Source organism: Sebastes fasciatus, chromosome 20 (genome assembly GCF_043250625.1).
Source record: "Sebastes fasciatus isolate fSebFas1 chromosome 20, fSebFas1.pri, whole genome shotgun sequence".
Lineage (NCBI taxonomy): Eukaryota > Metazoa > Chordata > Actinopteri > Perciformes > Sebastidae > Sebastes > Sebastes fasciatus.
Window position 1 is genome coordinate 15,116,212 of NC_133814.1, and position 20,857 is coordinate 15,137,068.

A 20,857-nucleotide genomic window follows, 5' to 3' on the forward strand; every position below is an offset into this window, starting at 1 on the left:
CATATGTTAAAACCGAGGAACTATTCAGTATCAGAAACTATGTCTGTGTTAGTCATTCGCTGTAGCAAGTGTACAAGTAGGCCTGTTACGATAACGACTTTAGTTGGATGATATATTGTCCCAGTAAAAAAAACGGTTAGGCACTGCGCCCAGGTCTTACACTGGTAAGGGAAAACTCTGCTGTTTATTCTGGCGTCATGTTGGCACCTTATGTAAACAAACATGCATTTAAACACAACGGGCAATATTGAGGTCAGCAAAAATTATCGTGTCCATATATCACATGATAAGTTGATGATGTAATTATCAAGACAGGCCTATGTACAAGAGTATATTTTAGATCAAGACTGAACTGTGAAATGTACCAGAGTCTTGCCATACTGTATATGTAGAGTCCTGAACAGTTGTTTTATTAGAGAAAACAGGAAGTTCTGTAAAGGCTCTTAACATGTCAAACCAGTGGTATAATGGTGTATAATGTAAAGACAACAGTGGAGCAGATTGGCCTAAAGTATCCTAAAAGATCACAAGTGTACATGCAAAACACTGAAGTTAAGAGTCTCGGATAAATGTATTATGAACAAGCTTTTTGATGTACTGACCCTGACAAGGACCTTCTTCTTCTTCTTGGTCTTATCATTGATGCTCAGAGGGCTGTTTTTCTGAGCGGCAGATTTCTCCACTCCGCCTGTACCCATGTTCCACCTACGCCCACCGAACAGCTCAATGGCATGAGCGAGTGTAGGGCCTTCGTACCTGCCGTCCTCCTAACAGAAACGAACACACAAGACACAGGATTACATGGACAGGAAGGACGAAAACATCCTTTTATCAATAAGTTTTCAGGCCCTTTTAAAAATGTTTAAGGGACGTGTGAAAGTTTGGTCTTTCAGATTTAAAGCACAGTGAAGAAAAACAATAATACCACTTTTGGTGTCCACCTTAAATCCAAGCATTTTTAATTAAAACATGGATGGAAAAAACGAAATGTGTACAAGAAAAGTATTGTCAAAGGAAGCATCATCCAGTTGAGAGTTTACCTGATATAAGCTGACATACTGCTTCCTCAGCCACTGCAACCTTTGGTCAGGAAACTTCTTTAATTTCCTGGTTGCATTCACCAACTCCGACAGGCCTTTATGGAGCATCTGTGCCGTGTTGTTGGGGGCCACAAAGTGCAGGAGTCTAGTAGCAGTAGTTAGGAGAGTAGAGTAGTAATTTGCAAGGTGTTTTACCGACGTACCAGTGTACAAATAAGTAGATTTCAAAGTAGGGCGCTGGTGGTAACGCGGCACTAACCTGTTGTCGGTGGTACTGAGACCGTAGAGGAGGGTGAGACCGTTCTCCTCCACTGTCATCTGGCTCAGCTTGTTTTGCAAACATACAGCATGAACGTCGACTCCCTGATGACCCAGGAACACTGCCTGTACATTAAAAATAAACACAGGATATGAATATTATGAGTGCAATCTAACTCGTGACTGTCAAATGCTATTCAAACTCAAAACTGATTACTAATCCTACAAGATAAATCGATATTCTTTGAGAAATTTCAGTAGTAAATATTTGAAATAATGGTATCAAATGTAAACTTACAGAAAAAGACATAATTTTGTACTAGTTTTAAACAACATACAATTCCAATTTCTAAACAAAATTAAAATACTAAAGATTTTCGCAATTTAAAACTTTTTTTATTCAACAAACCTTCACCACTACCAGGTCCAAGAGGCCCTCTGCTAGTCCCGCCACTACAGTCTGTCCTAATCCCAGCGGTTGCTCTGGTGGGGAAGCCCCTCCGCTCTGAGGCTTACCTGCCGTAAATCAACACATTTACGACATGTTTGAAATGTAGTAAAGACGTAGGAAATTGAGCAATTTGTGCAACGTTTACAACCGGTTTAAATTTGATGTGTTACAAAAGACATGGCGCTTACCAACCGTGGATAAACACATTTAAATAGTGTTTAAAACATAATAATGACACAGGAAATGTGATTTTTTTTCAAATCCCAGATAACTGTTTTCCATTTGTTTAAAGAGTAATAATGAGAGAGGAAATGGGGGCTTTTCAACCTGAGATATAAAACACACTTATCTTAAACTGTACTGCTGACAAAGCAGTTAATTCAACCTGAACAAATGTAAATAATCATTTAGAAAGAACAATGGTAAACTGTCTTACTGGGAGAAAATATATAAACAACAGTCTGAATATTACAAACCCTAGACCACAAGGTTGTAAGTCGAACTGAAAAGTTCTATAAGCAGATTTGTTTACATTTTCTTAATACTGTTTTAAAAAAATCGATTACATGAATCAATGTTAAAAAACTACCCATGTCTTTTAAATTATACTGATGTTTTTAATGTCACTCTCTGTCATATTTTACCCCAGGTGAGTGTTGTGTTGTCAGGTTGTAATCGCAGCAGACAGCGAGCGGTGAGGTGGCTGTCCTGGTCGTAGTGGATGACTGTAGCGCCCTGCAGCAGAAACTGGTGAACGTCTGGTTGTAGCGACAACACGTACCTGGAAAAAGAAAATACAAAAGATTTTGTTAAGTGTCTGTTGAGCTATCTACATATGTTAGTGTGTGTGTGTGTGTGTGTGTGTGTGTGTGTGTTTCTTACCAGGGAATGAGCTCAGTGCCATGGCTGAAAGCTCTGTGCGTCTCCTCAGTCCCCTGAAACTCCACCTCTTTCACCACCGGCTCTGACGACAAGTCTCCGTCTGAATCCGACAAATCCCCCACCATGAATCTGAAGATGGGAAGAAGTTCCAAGAGCAGAGATTCAGTGTGGGATCAGGAGAAAAGTTTAAACAAAACAGAATTTAATATGTTAATTTCAAAGTTTTAGTTTACAGATTTCCACAGAAATCTGTAAAGCAGTTTCTACATTTAATTTCAACTACTGCAGAAAATGAGGTAAAGCAGTTATTAAAGTCAAAAGTAAGAAATGACCTGCATCTACAGTAAGACACAAAACTGTACTCTGTACTGTAGTGCATCGGATGAACAAGCAAAAAAAAAAAAAAGCATCATGCATTTATCATTGCGCATTCCTTGAATACTAGACAAGCTTCTACTCAAACTGCAACATAAACCACGTTGATGTCAGATGATAATAATCAAACTTCTGATATAACCACTTACAAGACATGGTTTGATTCGGACAGTGTCCTAAATGAATGGGAACTAGAAAAGGGAGAAGGAAAGAGAGGAAGTGTGAGATGAATAAAGAGCAGACAGAGAAGTTTCTTTCTCAAGTGGAAAGACAAATAGCAAAAAAAGAGGATGCCAGTAGGAAAAATCAGCAACACAGGAAAGGAATTCCTAAACCTCTTTGAGTAAGAACGATAATATTTATCTGCATCCCGCTCCAGTACAGAAAAAATGAACACTACAACCCCTCGCCAAAATTATTAAGTCTTGTTATCCTGAGCTCCAGCGTGGAATAATAACTCAGAGTCAGGGAAAACTGTCCAGAAACAGAGAAGATAATCCAGGTTTTCTTTAACACAAACACCACAAGGCCGGGCTTGAAATTAGTTTTTCTAACAACATTGTATGTTAGTGTCCAAATTCCAGCTTAGCAACCTGCCACCAGTGAGCTGAAACGTACCAGAGCTCTGCTCCCTTCCTGTCGTGACAGGAAACTAACCTGCTATCTTTTATCACTGTGACACAGGAGTTTATGTGAACATCACCTCATCTCAATAACAATCTGCAAATGTGTTCCTTCACAAACCCATTATCTTGTGCCGGTGTTTATGAAAGACAATTTGGAATGAATGTGCTGCACAGACCACATATTCCTATCTGAGGAAATCACTGTATCTGCATCAGGTTGTTTGATTAATCCCATGATATTTTCTTTAATCGGCGTACAACCACTAAAAAAATAAACTTTTAGTCTTTTGAAAATCAGTATAGCAGTTGTGTTATTTATTCCCAGAGAAACTGCTGTGGTTGCATGTCCACAAAAGCCTTTTCAGAAACGAACCAACTAGTGATGAAGCACAGGAATTTTTCAATTCTGGTTAGAACTTTATAGTACAACTTGGTCACATGGTAATAGTGATAATAAAGAGGTAATAATTAAGTAATAACCAGGTAATATCTTTGTATTAACAATGGGTATATCTTGGTAATATTAGACTGAAATTTATGAAACCGGGTAATAATGGGGAAACTCATTTAAAGATAGCAATGAGGCAAAACTATTGAGTAGTAGTATAGTAATATTTTGGTAACAATGGTTATATCAGTGAAATATTTGGATTAAAAAATGATAATATTGTGACATTAATGGGGTAATAACTTAATAATAATAATGAGGTAATATGGGCTGATGTTTTCACAATATTATAAGCTAATATTGAATCATAGTAATATCTTTAAAATCACATGAAAATTCTTGGGAGTCAAAATTGGTAAATACTATATTATAATGCTCAAATTCATCCTCCCTTATGTTACGTACATTCCCTTTTGTCCCTTTTTAACCCTTCATACTGTGCACCTATTTAACAATATATGCAAAACAAATTACAAAAAATCAACTTCATCAAAATCCAAATCACCTTTTCTTCCTGTAAAATATGACGTGTGCTTACGTAAACTAGTACCAACCAATTTCAAGAAATATCATGACATCCATCCGTCAATCAATCTGCAATGTTTAGCGAGAAGGGAGGTGTTTGTGTGGAGCCACAGTCCGCTTCAGCTCCGTATCGCACTACATTCTAAGCCTGCCCTCTTTTATGCTTAACTGTCTGTTTCTATTTAATTTCATTTATTTGATGGTTGTTTACAGACAATGACTCATTATATACTTCGTCTCAGTGACTCATCGGCAAAGTTTGCCTATGAGTCATTGCCTATGAACGAACGGGAAAATAAAGAACTCAGTTTTGGAAACAGACCTTTGGCAGGAAAGGTCACAGTGCGAAACAATAGAATCTCTCCAATCTGCCTTAAAGGAGCGATTCGCCAAAGACATGTAGCCTTAACATGAAATAATAAGGTGTATATTGTAATGATATACAAGCTGAAAGCCTTAAAACTCTATACAACACAAACACACACAAAACTGTTTTGCATTAAAACAAGGAGCCAGAATAAAGAAATACAGTTAAACACCAGTAAACAAAAAGTGATAACTGCAGTGGAACAGTGCAACACCTCCCACAGATCGTTCTTCAGATGGAAGACCCTGTTGGAGAAAACATTCACCCTTCTAAGGTATCCTTAAGCAAGACACTTGTTTTTTATGAGCTCCAGAGTTGCTGTGTGGTACCTGATGCCATATACCGAAAGAACGCTGTTTTTGGGGTAAACAAAATGTAGAAAAGCGTATGTGTCACGCAAAAAAATAGGGGGGAAAAAGGGTACTGACTGATTGCGGCAGCGGTCCCTGAAGGAGTTGTTTCTGGACGCGTGGGATGGGCCAGTAGAGGAGGGACTGGTGGACGCCTCATCAGGATCCTCTGCCTCCAAACTACGATTACAAGATCTTAGAGGCAGAAAGAGGAGAGTCAAGTGCATGAAAATTTGAGATCAAAGCAAAAAGAAAAGAAGAAAGTGGTACAAACGGTGGGAAGTGAAGCAGAGAGACACTTGCTGTGTCACTTCTTGGTCTTTACATTTAAAAAAAAAACACATTTTCAAGGCTGTAGCGTACCTGATAATCTGGAGGATGTTGCTGACGGTAGCTTCTTTCTCTGGCACGTGTAGTCCGTCTGGACCTGACCGCGACGTGAAGTTGTGCTGGCCGCTGTAGTCCGATACAAACTGAAGAGAGGGCGACAGACAAAACAATTCTTACTGCTTGAGTCACTTATATGAGATGTGTGTACACTTATGAGTGTTTACTGTACCTCTATTGAGTCCTCTGGGTTAGCTAGAGGTGGTTTGAGGCTGATGATGCTTGCTGTCCCGTCTAACGCATCACTCAGCTCCTTCAGAAAAACCCCACAGAATGGCACCACCTTTGGTGTAGGGACAGGACAGAGAAACACATCATCGTCACGTCATAGGGCTTATGACTAAACAAATAATGTGAAATATTATAGTGACACATGACAAATAAGCCCATTACATTCCTGAATAAACAGCAACCCACCTTGCATCCTGGGATATTGAGAGCTCTGGTCACAACCTTCTTGTACTCAGAAGAAGACTCGTGCTGAGCCATGGCGTCCTTTAGGCTCCTCATGGCCTCGATGTCCGACTGGTCCATGAACTGCCACATCTTCAGCACCTTGCGGGACCTGGAGCACAAAGACAAGTCAGTTGGTGAAACATGACATTTTGTGTGAGTGTGAGCAGGTATTTTTTTAACAAAACAAACAAAAAGATACACAAATTGAATCTGTAAGTACAGTATGTGAGCATATTTGAGTGAGTGTCTGTGCGTGCTTTAACACCTGAGTCCAGCCAGGAACTCCATGACGCCGTTGTAGTTTCCCATGTTCCAACAGCATTTAGCGACATGGACCAGGTAGGAGAAAACTTCTCTCTTCTCCTCCATGGACCCTGCTGTCAGGATCAACCACGTCACCCACGAACTCACCTGTTGATAATCAGGTTTACATATAATATTACTAACATTCACTATCACATTAACGCCACAGTGTGTAGGATTTGGAGACATCTAGTGTGAAGATTGCAACCAACTGAGTACTCCTCCACTCACTCCTCCCTTTCCAAGACTGCGATAACGTGAGCCGCCGAGCGCAAAACCGCGGTAACGCCGTTCGCTTCGCTCAGAGGCCATCCTTACAATAGTAACACTACTTTAGGAGCAACGGAAGTTATACCCTGGCTGGCGGTACCATGGTTTTGTACTCTGTGGCTCTCGTTACTGCAGTTTCATAAGCGTGTCAGAGAACTACGGTGGCCTTCAAGTAACATAAAAGCGTGAAAGGCTCATTCTAAGATAACAAAAAAAAAACAATTCTAAGTTTCAGGTGATTATACACTAAGGAAAACACAGTTATGAATATTATATTCCTTTTCTGCTAATAGATCCCCCGAAATGTTACACACTGTTCCTTTAAGCATGGTTCACAAACAGTTATGCTCTTGATTGCCAGCTTTATCAACCAAGAACTCAGCACAGTAAAGACTCTCTTCATGAAACTAACATGACTAACAAACGGCCATAAAATGTTTCTGGATTATCCGTTTATCAGAATTCAATTTATACCCATATTTAACATTCATACATATTTTTACGGAAAACATGAGCCCCACCTCGCGATAATATATCTGTCTATGCTGCACATAGCTACATGAAAATGTTTATATCTATATAAACATACAGTGTATAATAGTGGACATTTCTGTGCTTCATGTGCCTTGGATGACTTGTAAGTGTGTTAGTGTGTTATTACAAGGCGGCTACAGAAACTCTTTATTGTGTGTGGTCTCACTTGTGCTCAAAGTCTGATATGGCAAGCTGTTGCTAAAGTGGTAATGTATGCACAGCACCATGTCAGCTGGCCACACACACACACACACACACACACACAGATCAGATATGTATCGGCTGCCCTCTGTGTCTTCGCTGACTGCCCTCCAGCACGCGCAAAAAGACAGAGATGGAAGAACCAGATATGTATCAGGGTCGGCTTCCTTTCAAATTCTCTAACAAACACACACACACACAATACAGGAAAAGATCCGATTTCAATCTGGCTGCCTCTTGCTCACTAGTGTCTCTGTGCGTTAAAGCCTCATGAATGTATTCTCACACACACACACACACACACACACACTGAAACTCCCTAACCCCCTTGCAGGCGGTAAAAACATCCCCCTGGCCCAGAGATCTATTACTGGGTTATGTAAGGATCTGTAAAGCCCACCACAGTCTGACTTCACAGGGACTAAATAAAGCCACAAACACACACACACACACACACACACACTCAAAAACAGTACTCAGTTTCACATGTAGAGTTTGAGGTTGTGATGAAACACTCATGATGGTGAAATGGGATGTTTTTTTGTCACCTCTGACCTCTAAGTGGATTCATTCACAAGCAATGCACAGAAATCATACCTAATACATGCAACCAAACCCCCCTGCCTATGTACAGAACACGGAACCATTAACATACACTAGGTATGAGACCGTGCATACTCACATATCAACCTCAGGCGCACACCCAGTATATACACACACACAGTATATACAGACATCTGAGATATGAGCTTCTGCATACACATACCTCTACAGTCTTTGATCAAATGCTACACTTTTAAAAAAGCTGGTTCCCATAATTTCAAACTCACTTGTGGGTTAATAGTGTTATGATTTGTTAAGTCTCACATTTTTCTCCCTATCCAATATGAGTGAAAGCACACCAAGTTTATGCATTCCTCCTGTGTGATAGAAGCAGGGCATGAGGAGGGCTGAGGGTTCGGAAGGTTACTGTGAAAATATAATCCATCTCAGAGAGTTAAGTGTCTCCTCTAAGCTGCGCCTCTTTATTTGCTCAAACTGAGAAGCATGAAAAGACAAAACTTGAGTTAAAGGTGCACGTGTATCGATACACGGACGTCAAGTATCGACCTTTTATTATGTCAATTATTTACCTCTTAACAATCCCGGGGGTCCGGACGCTATTCTGTCTGTCAGAGGATGTAGCAGGCTCAGTTTTAAAGCTAGAGTGAAGATACTGGTGTCATATGAAACTAGAAAACCTGAGGAATCCATTGATATCAACCAATACCCAATGGCATGTCAGGTTAGCTTGCAGCTATGCAGTTGAGTGGAACTAAATGTAATTGAGATTCAAATTTATTCTTAACCTTGACAACAGCGGTTGAGAAAACAAACCTCACCACAAAATGTATTTAGTTAATTGTTCTCATTATTTTCCTCAGCATATGGAGTTTAACCATTATGTCCTGGAATTGCAGATGTTCAAATTCCCTGTACAGAAAGTCACTCCTGGAGCTGGCAAGGATGCAGCGTCTTGCTCTCTTATGCTTCAGTTGTGCTAGAATCTACTGTATACGGCTTTTCTGACAAACAACCCTGCTGCCCTACAGCCTCTTATCTGTTACTCCCCTGCTCCGTGCGTGCCAGGATGTGCATGCCTTGCGTGAAAATCTGCAATCAGTCACTTCTAGCGTTATAACATAGAGCGGAGCCCTTGTCAGCGTCTGGGTTGAATTACAGTCGCCATCTGAAACACTCTGACCGTGTGTGCAAAGTGGCTTTTTGAACCGCAACAGATCAAGGCGTTTTACAGAGTTGGCATCTCTTCTGATATTCCAGATAGCAAAAGTGTGTACTCGGTGTTGTATATGACAGATAATAGACAGGATATGAAGATATATTTATATAGAGAGAGAGAGCGTGTCGTGGCAAAGGAAGAGCAGAAAAGAGCAAACAAGAGCAGAAGGGAGTACGGTAAAACAAACTAAAGTCGTGCAAATGTTTCCTCAAACAGCAGCCTCCCTTACATACAGAGCATAGGTGTTATCAATAGCAGTTTGACAATGTCTAACACACACACACACATACTACACACAGAACCGGAGCTAGGTACAAACTGATCCCCCCTTTGATGTTTGTGTATGTGTCTATCTGTCTGGCCGTCTGTCTGTCTGTCTGTCTCCATTTGTGCCCGTGTTATTAGTTGAACTATGAGGGTCACTTTCTCCTTGATACATGAATTACACAACCAAGGTTGACAAAGAACTATGACAAAGTCAACGCACGAACACATACTCGTCCCGTCAAAGCTAAACACTCCGGACAGACACAGAGGGACCCAAACTTCTCAGCCTTCCCTGCCTCCAAAGTCCAAATATTCTCTTGCCGTGCGATCCTTTTTAACAGAATAATCTCTCACTCCCATACATGGCTTGAAAATGAACAGGATCGAAACCATTAGATGCTTGGGAAAATTGGATTTAAACTTACAAAAATGTTCTCTGTCAAGTGTGAGGAAAGAAATCAGACCCTGAAGCTAATAATGTAACATCTCAAAAACTGTGGATCCAGACCAGTCCCCTGTAGAGAATTGCTGCGTCTGAAATTATGTACTTTTGTGTGAATTAGGGCTGTCAAAGTTAATGTGATAATAACGCAATAACCTCAATTTGTTTTAACGCCACTAATTTCTTAAACGCATAAATGCAACTTGTGATTTTTTGGTTGTAGCGGACTCAGTTTTAAAGCTAGAGTGCAGAGGCTTCACATGAAACTACAAAAAAACGAAGGAATCCATTGGTACCATCCATGTCATCCTAGCTTGTCGCAAAGGAGGATAAATACCGCTCCACATTTATGCTAAATTTTGGAGAGGAAAAACTGGCATGGCCATTTTCAAATTGGTCCCTTGACCTCTGACCTCAAGATATGTGAATGAAAATGGGTTCTATGGGTACCCACGAGTCTCCCCTTTACAGACATGCCCACTTTATGATAATCACATGCAGTTTTGGGTAAGTCATAGTCAAGTCAGCACACTGACACACTGACAGGCATGGCAAACTCAAGCCTGTTGGGCTTGAGTTTGCCATGTTATGATTTGAGCATATTTTCTTATGCTAAATGCAGTACCTGTGAGGGTTTCTGGACAATATTTGTCATTGTTTTGTGTTGTAAATTGATTTCCAATAATAAATATATACATATATTTGCATAAAGCAAGCATATTTACCCACTCCCGTATTGATAAGAGTATTAAATACTTGACAAATCTCCCTTTAAGGTAAATTGCAAATAATTTGCGATTAACTGTTCAATTATTTGCGATTAAATATTTGAATCGATTGACAGCCCTATTTTAAATACTTGAAAATATTCTATTTGAGACCAAAACCCAGTAAAGAATAAGTTACGGTATCTAGAGTTGCAACTAAACTATTTCCATAACCAATTAATCCACTGATTATTTTCTCAATTAATCAAATTGTTTGATAATAATAAAGTTCCTGAGCCCAAAGTGACATCTTAAATGTCTTGTTTTGTTGAACCAACAGGCAAAACCAAATGATTTTCAGTTTAAAAACACAGAAGACTAAAAAAAATTGAAAATATAAGTAATGAATTTTTGCCTTTTTGCTTAAAAATGCTTAAATGAACTGATTATCAATATAGTTGGTGATTCATTTTTTTGATTAATCAACTAATCGTTTCAGCTCGATTCTTAACGGGGCCAATAATGGTTAGTTTGAGTTGCTAAAGAGTAAAAGTAGAAAGTGCCTTATGAAGAAGGAAACACTGAGGAAAGCTGATCCAAACTATGGTACCCAGACAAAGCTCAGACGGAACACTCAGACTGTATCTCATCTTCTTCATAGAGCACCGCGATTTGAAGCAGCTTCATCGGTGTCTTCACTGTTGTCATTTGACTCGTGTTCCATTGTGCCCATATATGGCTACAGTGCACATTCGATTTTTTTTGCGTGTCTCTCTTCTCTTGCTGACTTAAATGAAAACCAGCTGATGTGAGAGGCATGCAACTTAAAGATGACATCATCGTTTCCAATCAATCTCGCCCTCTCTCGCTTTCTCTGTCTCAGCAGTACAAAGTTGTGATTGTTTATTCTCGAAGTCACTCACCATAAAAGACACAAGACAGGGGAGAGTAACGCCAGCCAACTTACACCACCGCGAGTGTGTGTGTGTGTGTGCATCAATCACGAGCTGATAAGTTGGTATGACTCGCACGGCGAATACCGCAACGCAGATCCAGCTGAAGGAAAACACAATTACTGCTCCGCTATGCTTTTCAACCCTTTCACATTCATGTCATATCGCAATGCGCGCATTTTCACTGTCTCCGATGACGTCATTAAGGGGAGGTCACCGAAGGGCACTCGAGCACTGTTTTCTATCAATATTTTCCAAATAGTTAAGTCTTTCAACATGAATAACATCTCTATAAGGGCTTGTTCAAGTCATTCAGGAGTTGCACCATTAACATAGTTTCGCTGATTAGCATCAAGTGACTTCATCCAGACTTAAATCCTGTAGTAAAAACTGAGCTGGTGAGATAAAAGGCTGACTGTGCAAGGTTGCTATGATGAATCGCAGCCTTTAAAAAGCCTTAAAGGTCACACCAAAAAGAGGGTAAAACATGTGGATGTTAAGTTTGAAGTAGAGTTGAAACAATTAGTTGATCGCCAGAAAATTAATCTGCAACTACTTTTATAATCGATTGTATGTGTGTGAGAGAAAAAGTAAATAAATAGGTTTTTCACTCCTCACCTCATTGAACCGCGCCACCAGGTCCTCCACAGCGTTGCTTCGCTGAGCACTCTGGGTAGGCATGGCGGGCACGGACAGCGAGGCCTTGAGGTTTGGGTGGCGCTTGGTTTGACACTCGGGGCTGCCCAGGTCTCGAGAGAGGAAACAGAGGTAGTCCAAGGGAAAGACCTGCAGGAAGGAACAAGTTGTGGGAATTACTATCACTGCCAGCTCAGAAATAAACTCTACTTTTCCTCTTGTGATGCTCATAATAAAAATATTTGTTTTTGTCCCAGATATGTGTTTGTGTCCTCCCACCCGTTGGTAAAGCTGCTGCTCTTGCTCGGTGAGGATGCAGGCGATCTCCTCGGGGAACTGGACAAGGTGGCGCACCTCCGCCAGCTCCTTACTGATCCCACTGACGCTGGGAGGAAGAGAGCCGCTGCTGATCATATTGTTGGCCAACTGACGCTCTGGATGGATGGATACAGACAGACAGAAAAAGAGACTTTTACATTACTGATCCTTCTTTTTCACATGCCATATGTATCATATCTCGCTGGTATTTTAGGTGCACACTACAGGGAGAGAAAAAAGGCTGTTGAACTCGTAAAATCAGAGTGAGAGAGATGAGGAGAAGGAGAGAGAAGGGTTAATGGACGGAAAGAGGAGAGAATGAGCTGCCTTCACTAGAATCAAGCGCACAAGGAGAAATGGAAGAAGAACAGAAAGGGGATTACAAATTAGACATTCTGATGTTTCCCTTTCACCATAAAAGGTTTTAAGCCTCATTGAAATGTGCATCTCTTTTTCAGGATTAACCTGAATGCCTCAAGTCTTCTGCTCCATCAGTCCCTGCATACCACATGCCCTCCAACCCTGGACCAGCCGAGAGAAGCCTGCACACTTCCACCGACCCCTCCAGAAGTAAACAGCATTGATCACCTGCCAGTTCCTGTGTTTGGATTTCAGTTGGGTCCATTAGTCTGTCTGTTTACACACAAACCTGTCCTCATCTCCGCTAACAAAGGACTAATGGACAGTTTCTGTGCTGGAGCTGCCAGGTACACATACTGTACATTGTCGGGATGAATGCCACATAAACTAACAAGCCTTTTTCCACCGCGGGAGCTTTTCCAGGAATCGTTTGAGGGACTCCCTGCGTTTTGATCGCAGAAATGTGCAGAACTTATTCTAGTTACTGGGAAATGTTTTCTACAAACCAAAAAAGCCCCCTCTTCTGAGTCGGGGTGAGGTTTCCAATACTGAATGTTACTGACTGGTCAAACCCAAGCCACGACACTGCACCTTGACACAAGAGCTGCAAAGATTGATTGATTGAAGTCAGTTTAGCAGTTTAGTGTGTAAAACAAATGAGTAATAGAATATTTATAGTACTTTTCCATGAAGGCAAGGTGATGTACATTAAATAGATTGAACACCAGGATTTAGACAGATCCCACCTGGTCACTGTCATACATACATACACGCAGAAACCTACCCACTCCCCTCCCGCAACCACAAACGTACAAAATGTGTCTGTGCATGCATACACATATGTGGACACACACTTAAAGGTTGTCCTTGGTAACCCTTGAGATGTGCAACAGGTAGCTATGGCAACAGCAGTGACTGCTCTGCGGGAGCAAAACTTGCTTATTTACACAGTTTGATTTGTGGATCCGGCCTCAGTACGTGTGTGTGTGTGTAAGAACATAGACAGACTGAGGATAACAGAGAGCAAAGAAATGAGAAAAAGGAAGGGAAAGAAGAAGAAAGTAAAGATTAAAAGACGTAAAGTAAACTTTGAAAAACTGGAGATTATTTGAACAGAGAAAAGATCAGTGAAAATGAAGATAGAGAAACAGAGAGAGATTAAGGAAGAGAGACGGGAGAAGAGGACAGAGATGAGATAGAGAGGAAGGAAGGGATTAGTAGAATAAGTGGGAATTTGGTAGTTTACACTATGCAAGCAGGTGTGATCTATCCGTCTCAGTTAGAGAGACAGCGCAATCCACTGAATCCTTTAAATGTCCAACACAGAGACAAACTACAGGTTATGAATGATGGTTCGTTTTGCAGAGTTCAGAACCGGGATCACATTTTTCATTGAAATGTTTGCATTAAAAAAATTATTTGACTACTGAAAAAAAGGGAAAAGTGTTTCAGAGAGCCTGAGACTACTCTGAATATATGGGCCATTTCACACGAGCGCTAGAGATTATGTAGAAACAGCTGCAACTAAAAATGAAGAAAAATGTGGTATTTATCATACCACATAGTCAAGGATGAGAACATGTATTATCTGTCAGCTCCTCTCTTTCTATTGCATGGAACAGGTATGAAAAATCCCATAAAAATATAATGAAGGGTTGTCTTTGCTCCTTGGCTTTCCATAAAACACACTTGTGTTAAATTATTACATTTTAGTACACTTTAAAACCATCAAATCTTCCAGCTCTCAAGGATATGAGCAATATCTCCTCATCTCAGGCCCCAGAGCTGTTTTCACATGCTAACCTTTTGAAGTGGAAATGGAGACAAACCTCAAATTAGTGATGTGAATTTCATGGCGATCATTCATTTATTCATCCTTTAGACTGGGAAACACACCGGCAAACAAAAAGCTGCCAGACAAGGCAATGACAAAAAGGTCTTAAGAGATCCTGCAGAATTTATTAAAAGCAAATGTGATACAGAAAACAATAACATGTTGACGATTCTCAAAAAAAAATTTTTTATCAGAGTGATGTCTTCCAAATTAGAATCAATAGATACAAAATGTATTAGATTTGTTTTTCAACGTGCTTTATCGTGTCTTATTCATGATATCCTCAACTTGTGCCTGCAAAGCTTCACGCAAACTGTGCGATATTAGTACCGACAATAGATAACTGTGATGAATAAACGCTGAAGACTGGATGGAGCGAGATCTCGGATTCCAGTGTGATAAGTGCGTCTAATATAATCTGCTGTGGAGCCGTGAGAAAAAGGCCTCTGACCCGTTACACATCCTAAACACTAGTTTGAGAAACACTGATGAGTAATATTGAACATGCAGCACTTCTCTGCTGTGAGACCGAGAGAACATGAACCCGGACTAATTGACCGTGATCTCCCTGTGATTTTTATGCATGGGTTTACTCATCTGTGTAATGCCTGCTGAATACAAATGCCCTGTGTGTGTGCGTGCTTGCATGTGTGTGTGTGTAATGGATCCTTCTCTAAATGTGGTGGCGGATGGAGTAGATTGGCTGAACATCCTTTCTTACCATTTTCATGACATTTCTGTTTTAACAAATAGCAGGCCATTAAGAGAGCCAGGAAATACAGATGTGTGTGTGTGTGTGGGGGGGGGGGGGGGGGGTGGGTGTGAATTTTAGTGTTTCATATGTGATGTCTGATCAAATTTCGTTTTCAACTAGGGATGTGATCAGGGGATGTTTAGAGGATTAGAGTTAGGGCTGTCCCGGGGCAGTGACGCTGCATTACTAATGTACACACACGCACTTTTACACATAACAAACAGCGATATCTGTCTGAGAATAACTTAGAATAATTAATGTTGAATATGAATAATGAATAATGTTGTAGAATTATTCCTTATTTCATGGGCTATTTTAGGATTTATACATTATTATTACATATTCATTGAAAAAAAAAAGCAAAAAACGAAGCATTCGGATACTGATTTGGAGGTCGATTACCATGGCAACGGTCGAAGCTCCGAAGCATTCGGGTCAGCCCCTAGTTAGAGTACTGCATGTGAGACAATCTATTCAAATCAACTCTATGTTTATATACTATATGCGTTATATATTAATTCCTATTTAAGTTTTGACCAATTTGTTGCTGCATTAAAAAGTGACACTTTAATTTTGAAGTTGCTGGTGTGCACTTTATTATTTTAATAATAAATAACGAATCAGTAAATTTATATTTATGTATTTATTTGTTACATTTTGTTTTCAAAGTTAGGAAAGCGATGTTTGAGTCAAGCCTGATGTTGCCTTATACATAACATAATGATCCCAGTCACTTCCACACAGTGAGGCATACAGCTTATTAACGAAACACTGGTATCGGATCGGTACTAAGTCAACCAATAACTGACTCATGGCCAATACTGTTTGACTGGAAAATCAATATGAAAGGTCAAATATTACACTGATTGAGGTTTTGTTTTGTTCATTAAGTAAATCACAAGGTATGTATACCAACCAAAGGAGAGGGAACCTTGAACATAGACCCTGCCTGCCAAGTTCACTCACTCTCGCACACACTGTTCCCACAACCGTGTTTAGAGCTGATGACAACTACCCCGCTGGAGTATGTAGGGCACTCTAACAGGTGCAGCACAAACAACATGACTCGGAGGACTGTTAGCAAATTAACCTTTTGAACCTATAAATATCATCATACATGCAAAACAATTTCTATTCAAAACATCAACAATCTTATTTTGTTTTCCAGTTTCGGGTGGGATATTAAATTGTCCTACACCACAATATTAACATCTGAATACCTGACCTACTGTAGTGTTGCATCACCATATCTCTGGAACACAATATATTTTGATTTGTTTCTAAATCTGTCAGAAATTGTTTAGAAAATACACGTAAGAAAATGTTGCTTTAAAATCTCTATTTAAATATAATAGATTATTATATAATTGAAAACAATAGTTCCTTGCTTTGATTCCATTGCATAAATAACATGCAGTAAACAGTAGAATAACATCTGGTACCATCTACAGTAGTCCTTACTGGCACGCACACACATGCACATGAACGAGTAACCTCATACACACACACTTGTGTAAATAAAAATCAACAAGTAGTAGCAAACATCCAACACATGCACAGCAGCAAACATAAACATACAAAAACAATAGTGTACTCATAACACACAAATGCAGCCAAATACACAGACACACAGCAGCAGAAGCAGCAGAAGCAATAAACATTGATCTGTCTGACTGATGACAACACACGGTTCACATCACAGGGAGTTTCCCTCTTGGATCAGATGTGCACACAGAACCACGTGCAGACATAAATATAACATCTGGGTTCTTCTGACCTTTCTTCATTAGTGCGCAGGAGTACGACAAAAAACATGATATAGATAAGAAGTTCAGAATGATTAAGCAAAAGGCTGCTTGTTATGAAATCAAAGGTCAAATTAGAGCATTGAATGAGTCACATAATTGAGTCAAGTGAAAGTAAATTAGAAGATTTAGAGACTTTAAAAGAAGCATGTCATACAAAATGTTTGCTTTGCACCATTCTAGGGCTGCAACTAACAATTATTTTCATTGTTGATTAATCTGTTGATTATTTTTCTCAATTGATTGATTAGTTATTTAGTGTATAAAATGGTGAAAGCTGTCGATCAGTGTTTCTCAAAGCTCAAGATGACGTCCTCAAATGTGTTGTTTTGTCCACAACTCAAAGATATTCAGTTTACTGTCATAGAGGAGTAAAGAAACCAGAAAACATTCACATTTTAGAAGCTGGAATCAGAGAATTTGGACTTTTGTTTTCTTAAAAAAAATACTCAAACTGATTAATCGATTATCAAAATAGTTGGCGATTAATTTACTGGTTAACAACTAATCAATTAATTGATTAATCTTTACAGCTCTACACTATTCTATTCATATGAGAGGTATCAGGTCAAACTATACTGTGAATCTGCACTGGCAAACAGCTTGGCAAAAAAGAAAGTTTGACATGTACCAAATGAGTTCAGTGTCTCTGTGTAACTTCACAGTGACTTGATAGAAGTCAGATGCAACACACGGGGCATTCTGGTGCCTTTGTTTTTAACTGCGAGGTGCATTACTGTATCCTCAGAGACAAAACAGATCCATATTAGCCACGTGTGGAATTCATTCTTAGGGTCAACTCAATGTGAAGTGGCCCAGAGACCCTGAAATTCCTGACTGTCACTCCGTCAGGTTTCTGGTATGAAGGGGGCACAGAGCACAATACTTCCCCGGCGCCGCACGCGTTTTCCAAACTGCAGCATCATCCATCACATATTTAAATACAATGTCAAAGTTTTAAATTAAATTGCAATGTTACTGTCCTCTGCAGTATATACTAGATACAAGCGATCGCAGTGAGTCAGTGGGAAATGTGTTTTGAATTTACGAGTTCAAAAATCTTGAAATTCATAATACAAAGGAAACCACACAAATCACAAAAGAACATGCCGGTCCAGTTGAACCTTACTTAAAAAGAACTTGAGTCACACTATGTAACAGAAAGCAAAACAAAATTAAAACCTTTCCCACTGAAAAAAAATAGATTGGACGTAACAGAACATGCACATTCTCAATTTGCACATAAAAAAACCTGAATGGAAACGTAGAAAATTCGAACAAATCTTGAAATATCGCAAAAACTTTTTTTATGCTTGGCTGAGGTGGAAAAGTCGGCGCATTGATAAAAGCAAAATGCGACAAAGAGAAACAGATTTAGCGAATAAATGATGACGTACATGAAACGTGACTTCAACATCCACTGAAGAGACATAAAATAAAGTCAGATTAAAACAGTCTCCTTATCGTGTCGCACAGATCTTATGTTACCTTTCTCATCTCAATACATGAGACAAACAAAAATGTCATATTTATATCGAGTTTTCTCCGTTGTTTTTCACCGTTTGAGGTTCGACTGGCGCGCTTACGTCATCTTGTTGCGCCCTCTTCTTCTGCAACGGTATAACGTTTTTTTCCAACTGAAGAATTGGTGCCACCTACTGCTCATCTCGATGAACCAACTCATAATAATCACGCTACTAGATGGAAAAAAAAGCATTAATCTGCATTTACTATTGCAGATTTTCTTAAAATTCGGCTAAAATTTGCGATACATTTGCATGGAAAACTGGCTATTGACATTTGATATGGTAAAACCTATATTAAAAAACATGAAAACACAGAATTTAAAGAGGATACAAATGTCACTTTAAGGTACAATTCAAGCACAAAAGACCAGAAGTCCTGCAAAACACACACACTGAAACTGTGAGTCTGCATTTGGCACCAATTACACAGCAAAAACAGAGAAGGTAACACCATGCACCAACTACACTTTCCACAGAGCTGGATTCTCCAGTTTTTAAAAATGACTCACAATGAAACTTTAGGAGTTAAGCAAGAAACTATCAACATCTATCACCACCAATAACCATTATATAACCAAACACCAAATTTGAATCTCACTTAATGTATTTCTTAAACACCCAGCTGAGCTAATTACTTGCCATGATAATCAGATTCCCTGATTACCATGTAAACAAATGGTTCAAGTGCTCTTTTTTAATGAATTAAGTCCCCTTTGATTTCTCATATGCATAACAACTAAGTGCTGACCACACTAGAAAAACATACCTTTATCTCCAATTAACATATACATAAAAGACACTACATGTAAATACACACATATAGACGGACTTATTTCATATGTGTGCTGCTCAGTCAATGTCACAATGTCTCTCAGCTGTGTGAAGACACCGGCAGCAGCCCTACTGTAATAACTCACATTTCCCCTACTCACTGATCAGCTTGTAGTCCGTTCTGTTAGAGTGCTTCATGGTTGCTAGATGCAGCTGGCCGCTCTGCTTCCACACTGACAGCTCAGTGTCGGGGCGACCGAAGTACTCTTGTCCACATTTGAGCCGTCGGTCCCGTCTCTCCTGCAGCTGCTCTCTCTCTCTCTCTCTCTCTTTCTCTCTCTTTCTCTCTGGCTGTCTGCTCTAGCTCTCTCTCTCTCGCTTACTCAATTTCCAACTCACGCTGTATCTTTGTCTATTGCTCCTCTGCTCTCACCTGGCTTCTCTCCGTTTCCTTATCAGCAAGCAGTCCTTGCTCTCTCTCCTGACTAGATTCACTATTCCTTTCTCTCTCTTTCTCCCGCCCACTCTTCACTGACACCATACATAGTTCACAGCCATGCGCTAGAGTTAGACCCGCCAGACCATCCCACTGCATGAACACACACTGTCATAATTCACACACTCATATGGACAGACGATAGAACAGATCTTATCTCGGTCTTATTATACACAGAATCATTTAGCGGAAAAGTGCTGATTGTTACTGAGGTGTTTACAGGATACTTCTCAATGAGCCTTTACTGTCTTTTAGTCTTTATTCAGCTACTGTGCAGACCTTTTAGAACTTAACATAAATATGTAAATGAGCCCGTTTGTATTTCCTGTTGCAATGTTTGTTAATGCAGTAGCTGACAGGAAGTAAACTTGGACCAAAGCTGCTGAACAGAATGACAATAAAAAGGTCTATAAGTGCATAAAACATTAGTTGATTAATTTTACCGAGACAAATATAATTGCCCATTTTGATAATTATTTAAGCCATTTATTAAGCAAAAAATGCCATATTTCCTTGGGTCACAGCAACTCAAATGTGATAATTTGTTGCTTTTCTCTGTTTTATATCATTATAGTTTAAACGTCTTTGGGTTTTAGACCGTTGAGTCCGACAAGACAAGCAACTTGACTCGACATTTTGGGCTCTGGGAAACTGTGATGGGCACGAAATTCTGACATTTCTTAAAAGAAAAAGCCCCAAAAAGTCCTCTCTGCTCTGATTGGTCAGCTGGCCCAC

General features: G+C 39.7%; 1 protein-coding gene across 5 annotated transcripts in view; it reads right to left on the minus strand.

The window, feature by feature from the left end:
• plce1 (phospholipase C, epsilon 1) overlaps nucleotides 1-20,857 on the minus strand; it is a 99,318-nt gene that overhangs the window by 25,117 nt on the left and 53,344 nt on the right. For 3 of the 5 annotated variants that reach the window (XM_074620997.1, XM_074620998.1, XM_074620999.1), the window contains 14 exons: nucleotides 12,538-12,692; nucleotides 12,241-12,408; nucleotides 6,431-6,576; nucleotides 6,127-6,274; nucleotides 5,882-5,992; nucleotides 5,686-5,795; nucleotides 5,401-5,517; nucleotides 3,156-3,197; nucleotides 2,632-2,760; nucleotides 2,394-2,530; nucleotides 1,708-1,814; nucleotides 1,300-1,424; nucleotides 1,041-1,185; nucleotides 603-767 (listed from right to left, as the gene is read on the minus strand). In XM_074620997.1, the coding sequence (XP_074477098.1) occupies nucleotides 603-767; nucleotides 1,041-1,185; nucleotides 1,300-1,424; nucleotides 1,708-1,814; nucleotides 2,394-2,530; nucleotides 2,632-2,760; nucleotides 3,156-3,197; nucleotides 5,401-5,517; nucleotides 5,686-5,795; nucleotides 5,882-5,992; nucleotides 6,127-6,274; nucleotides 6,431-6,576; nucleotides 12,241-12,408; nucleotides 12,538-12,692 (1,805 nt within the window). The remainder of the gene's footprint in view (nucleotides 1-602; nucleotides 768-1,040; nucleotides 1,186-1,299; nucleotides 1,425-1,707; nucleotides 1,815-2,393; nucleotides 2,531-2,631; nucleotides 2,761-3,155; nucleotides 3,198-5,400; nucleotides 5,518-5,685; nucleotides 5,796-5,881; nucleotides 5,993-6,126; nucleotides 6,275-6,430; nucleotides 6,577-12,240; nucleotides 12,409-12,537; nucleotides 12,693-20,857) is intronic. The other 2 variants (XM_074621000.1, XM_074621001.1) reach the window with 1 other exon arrangement.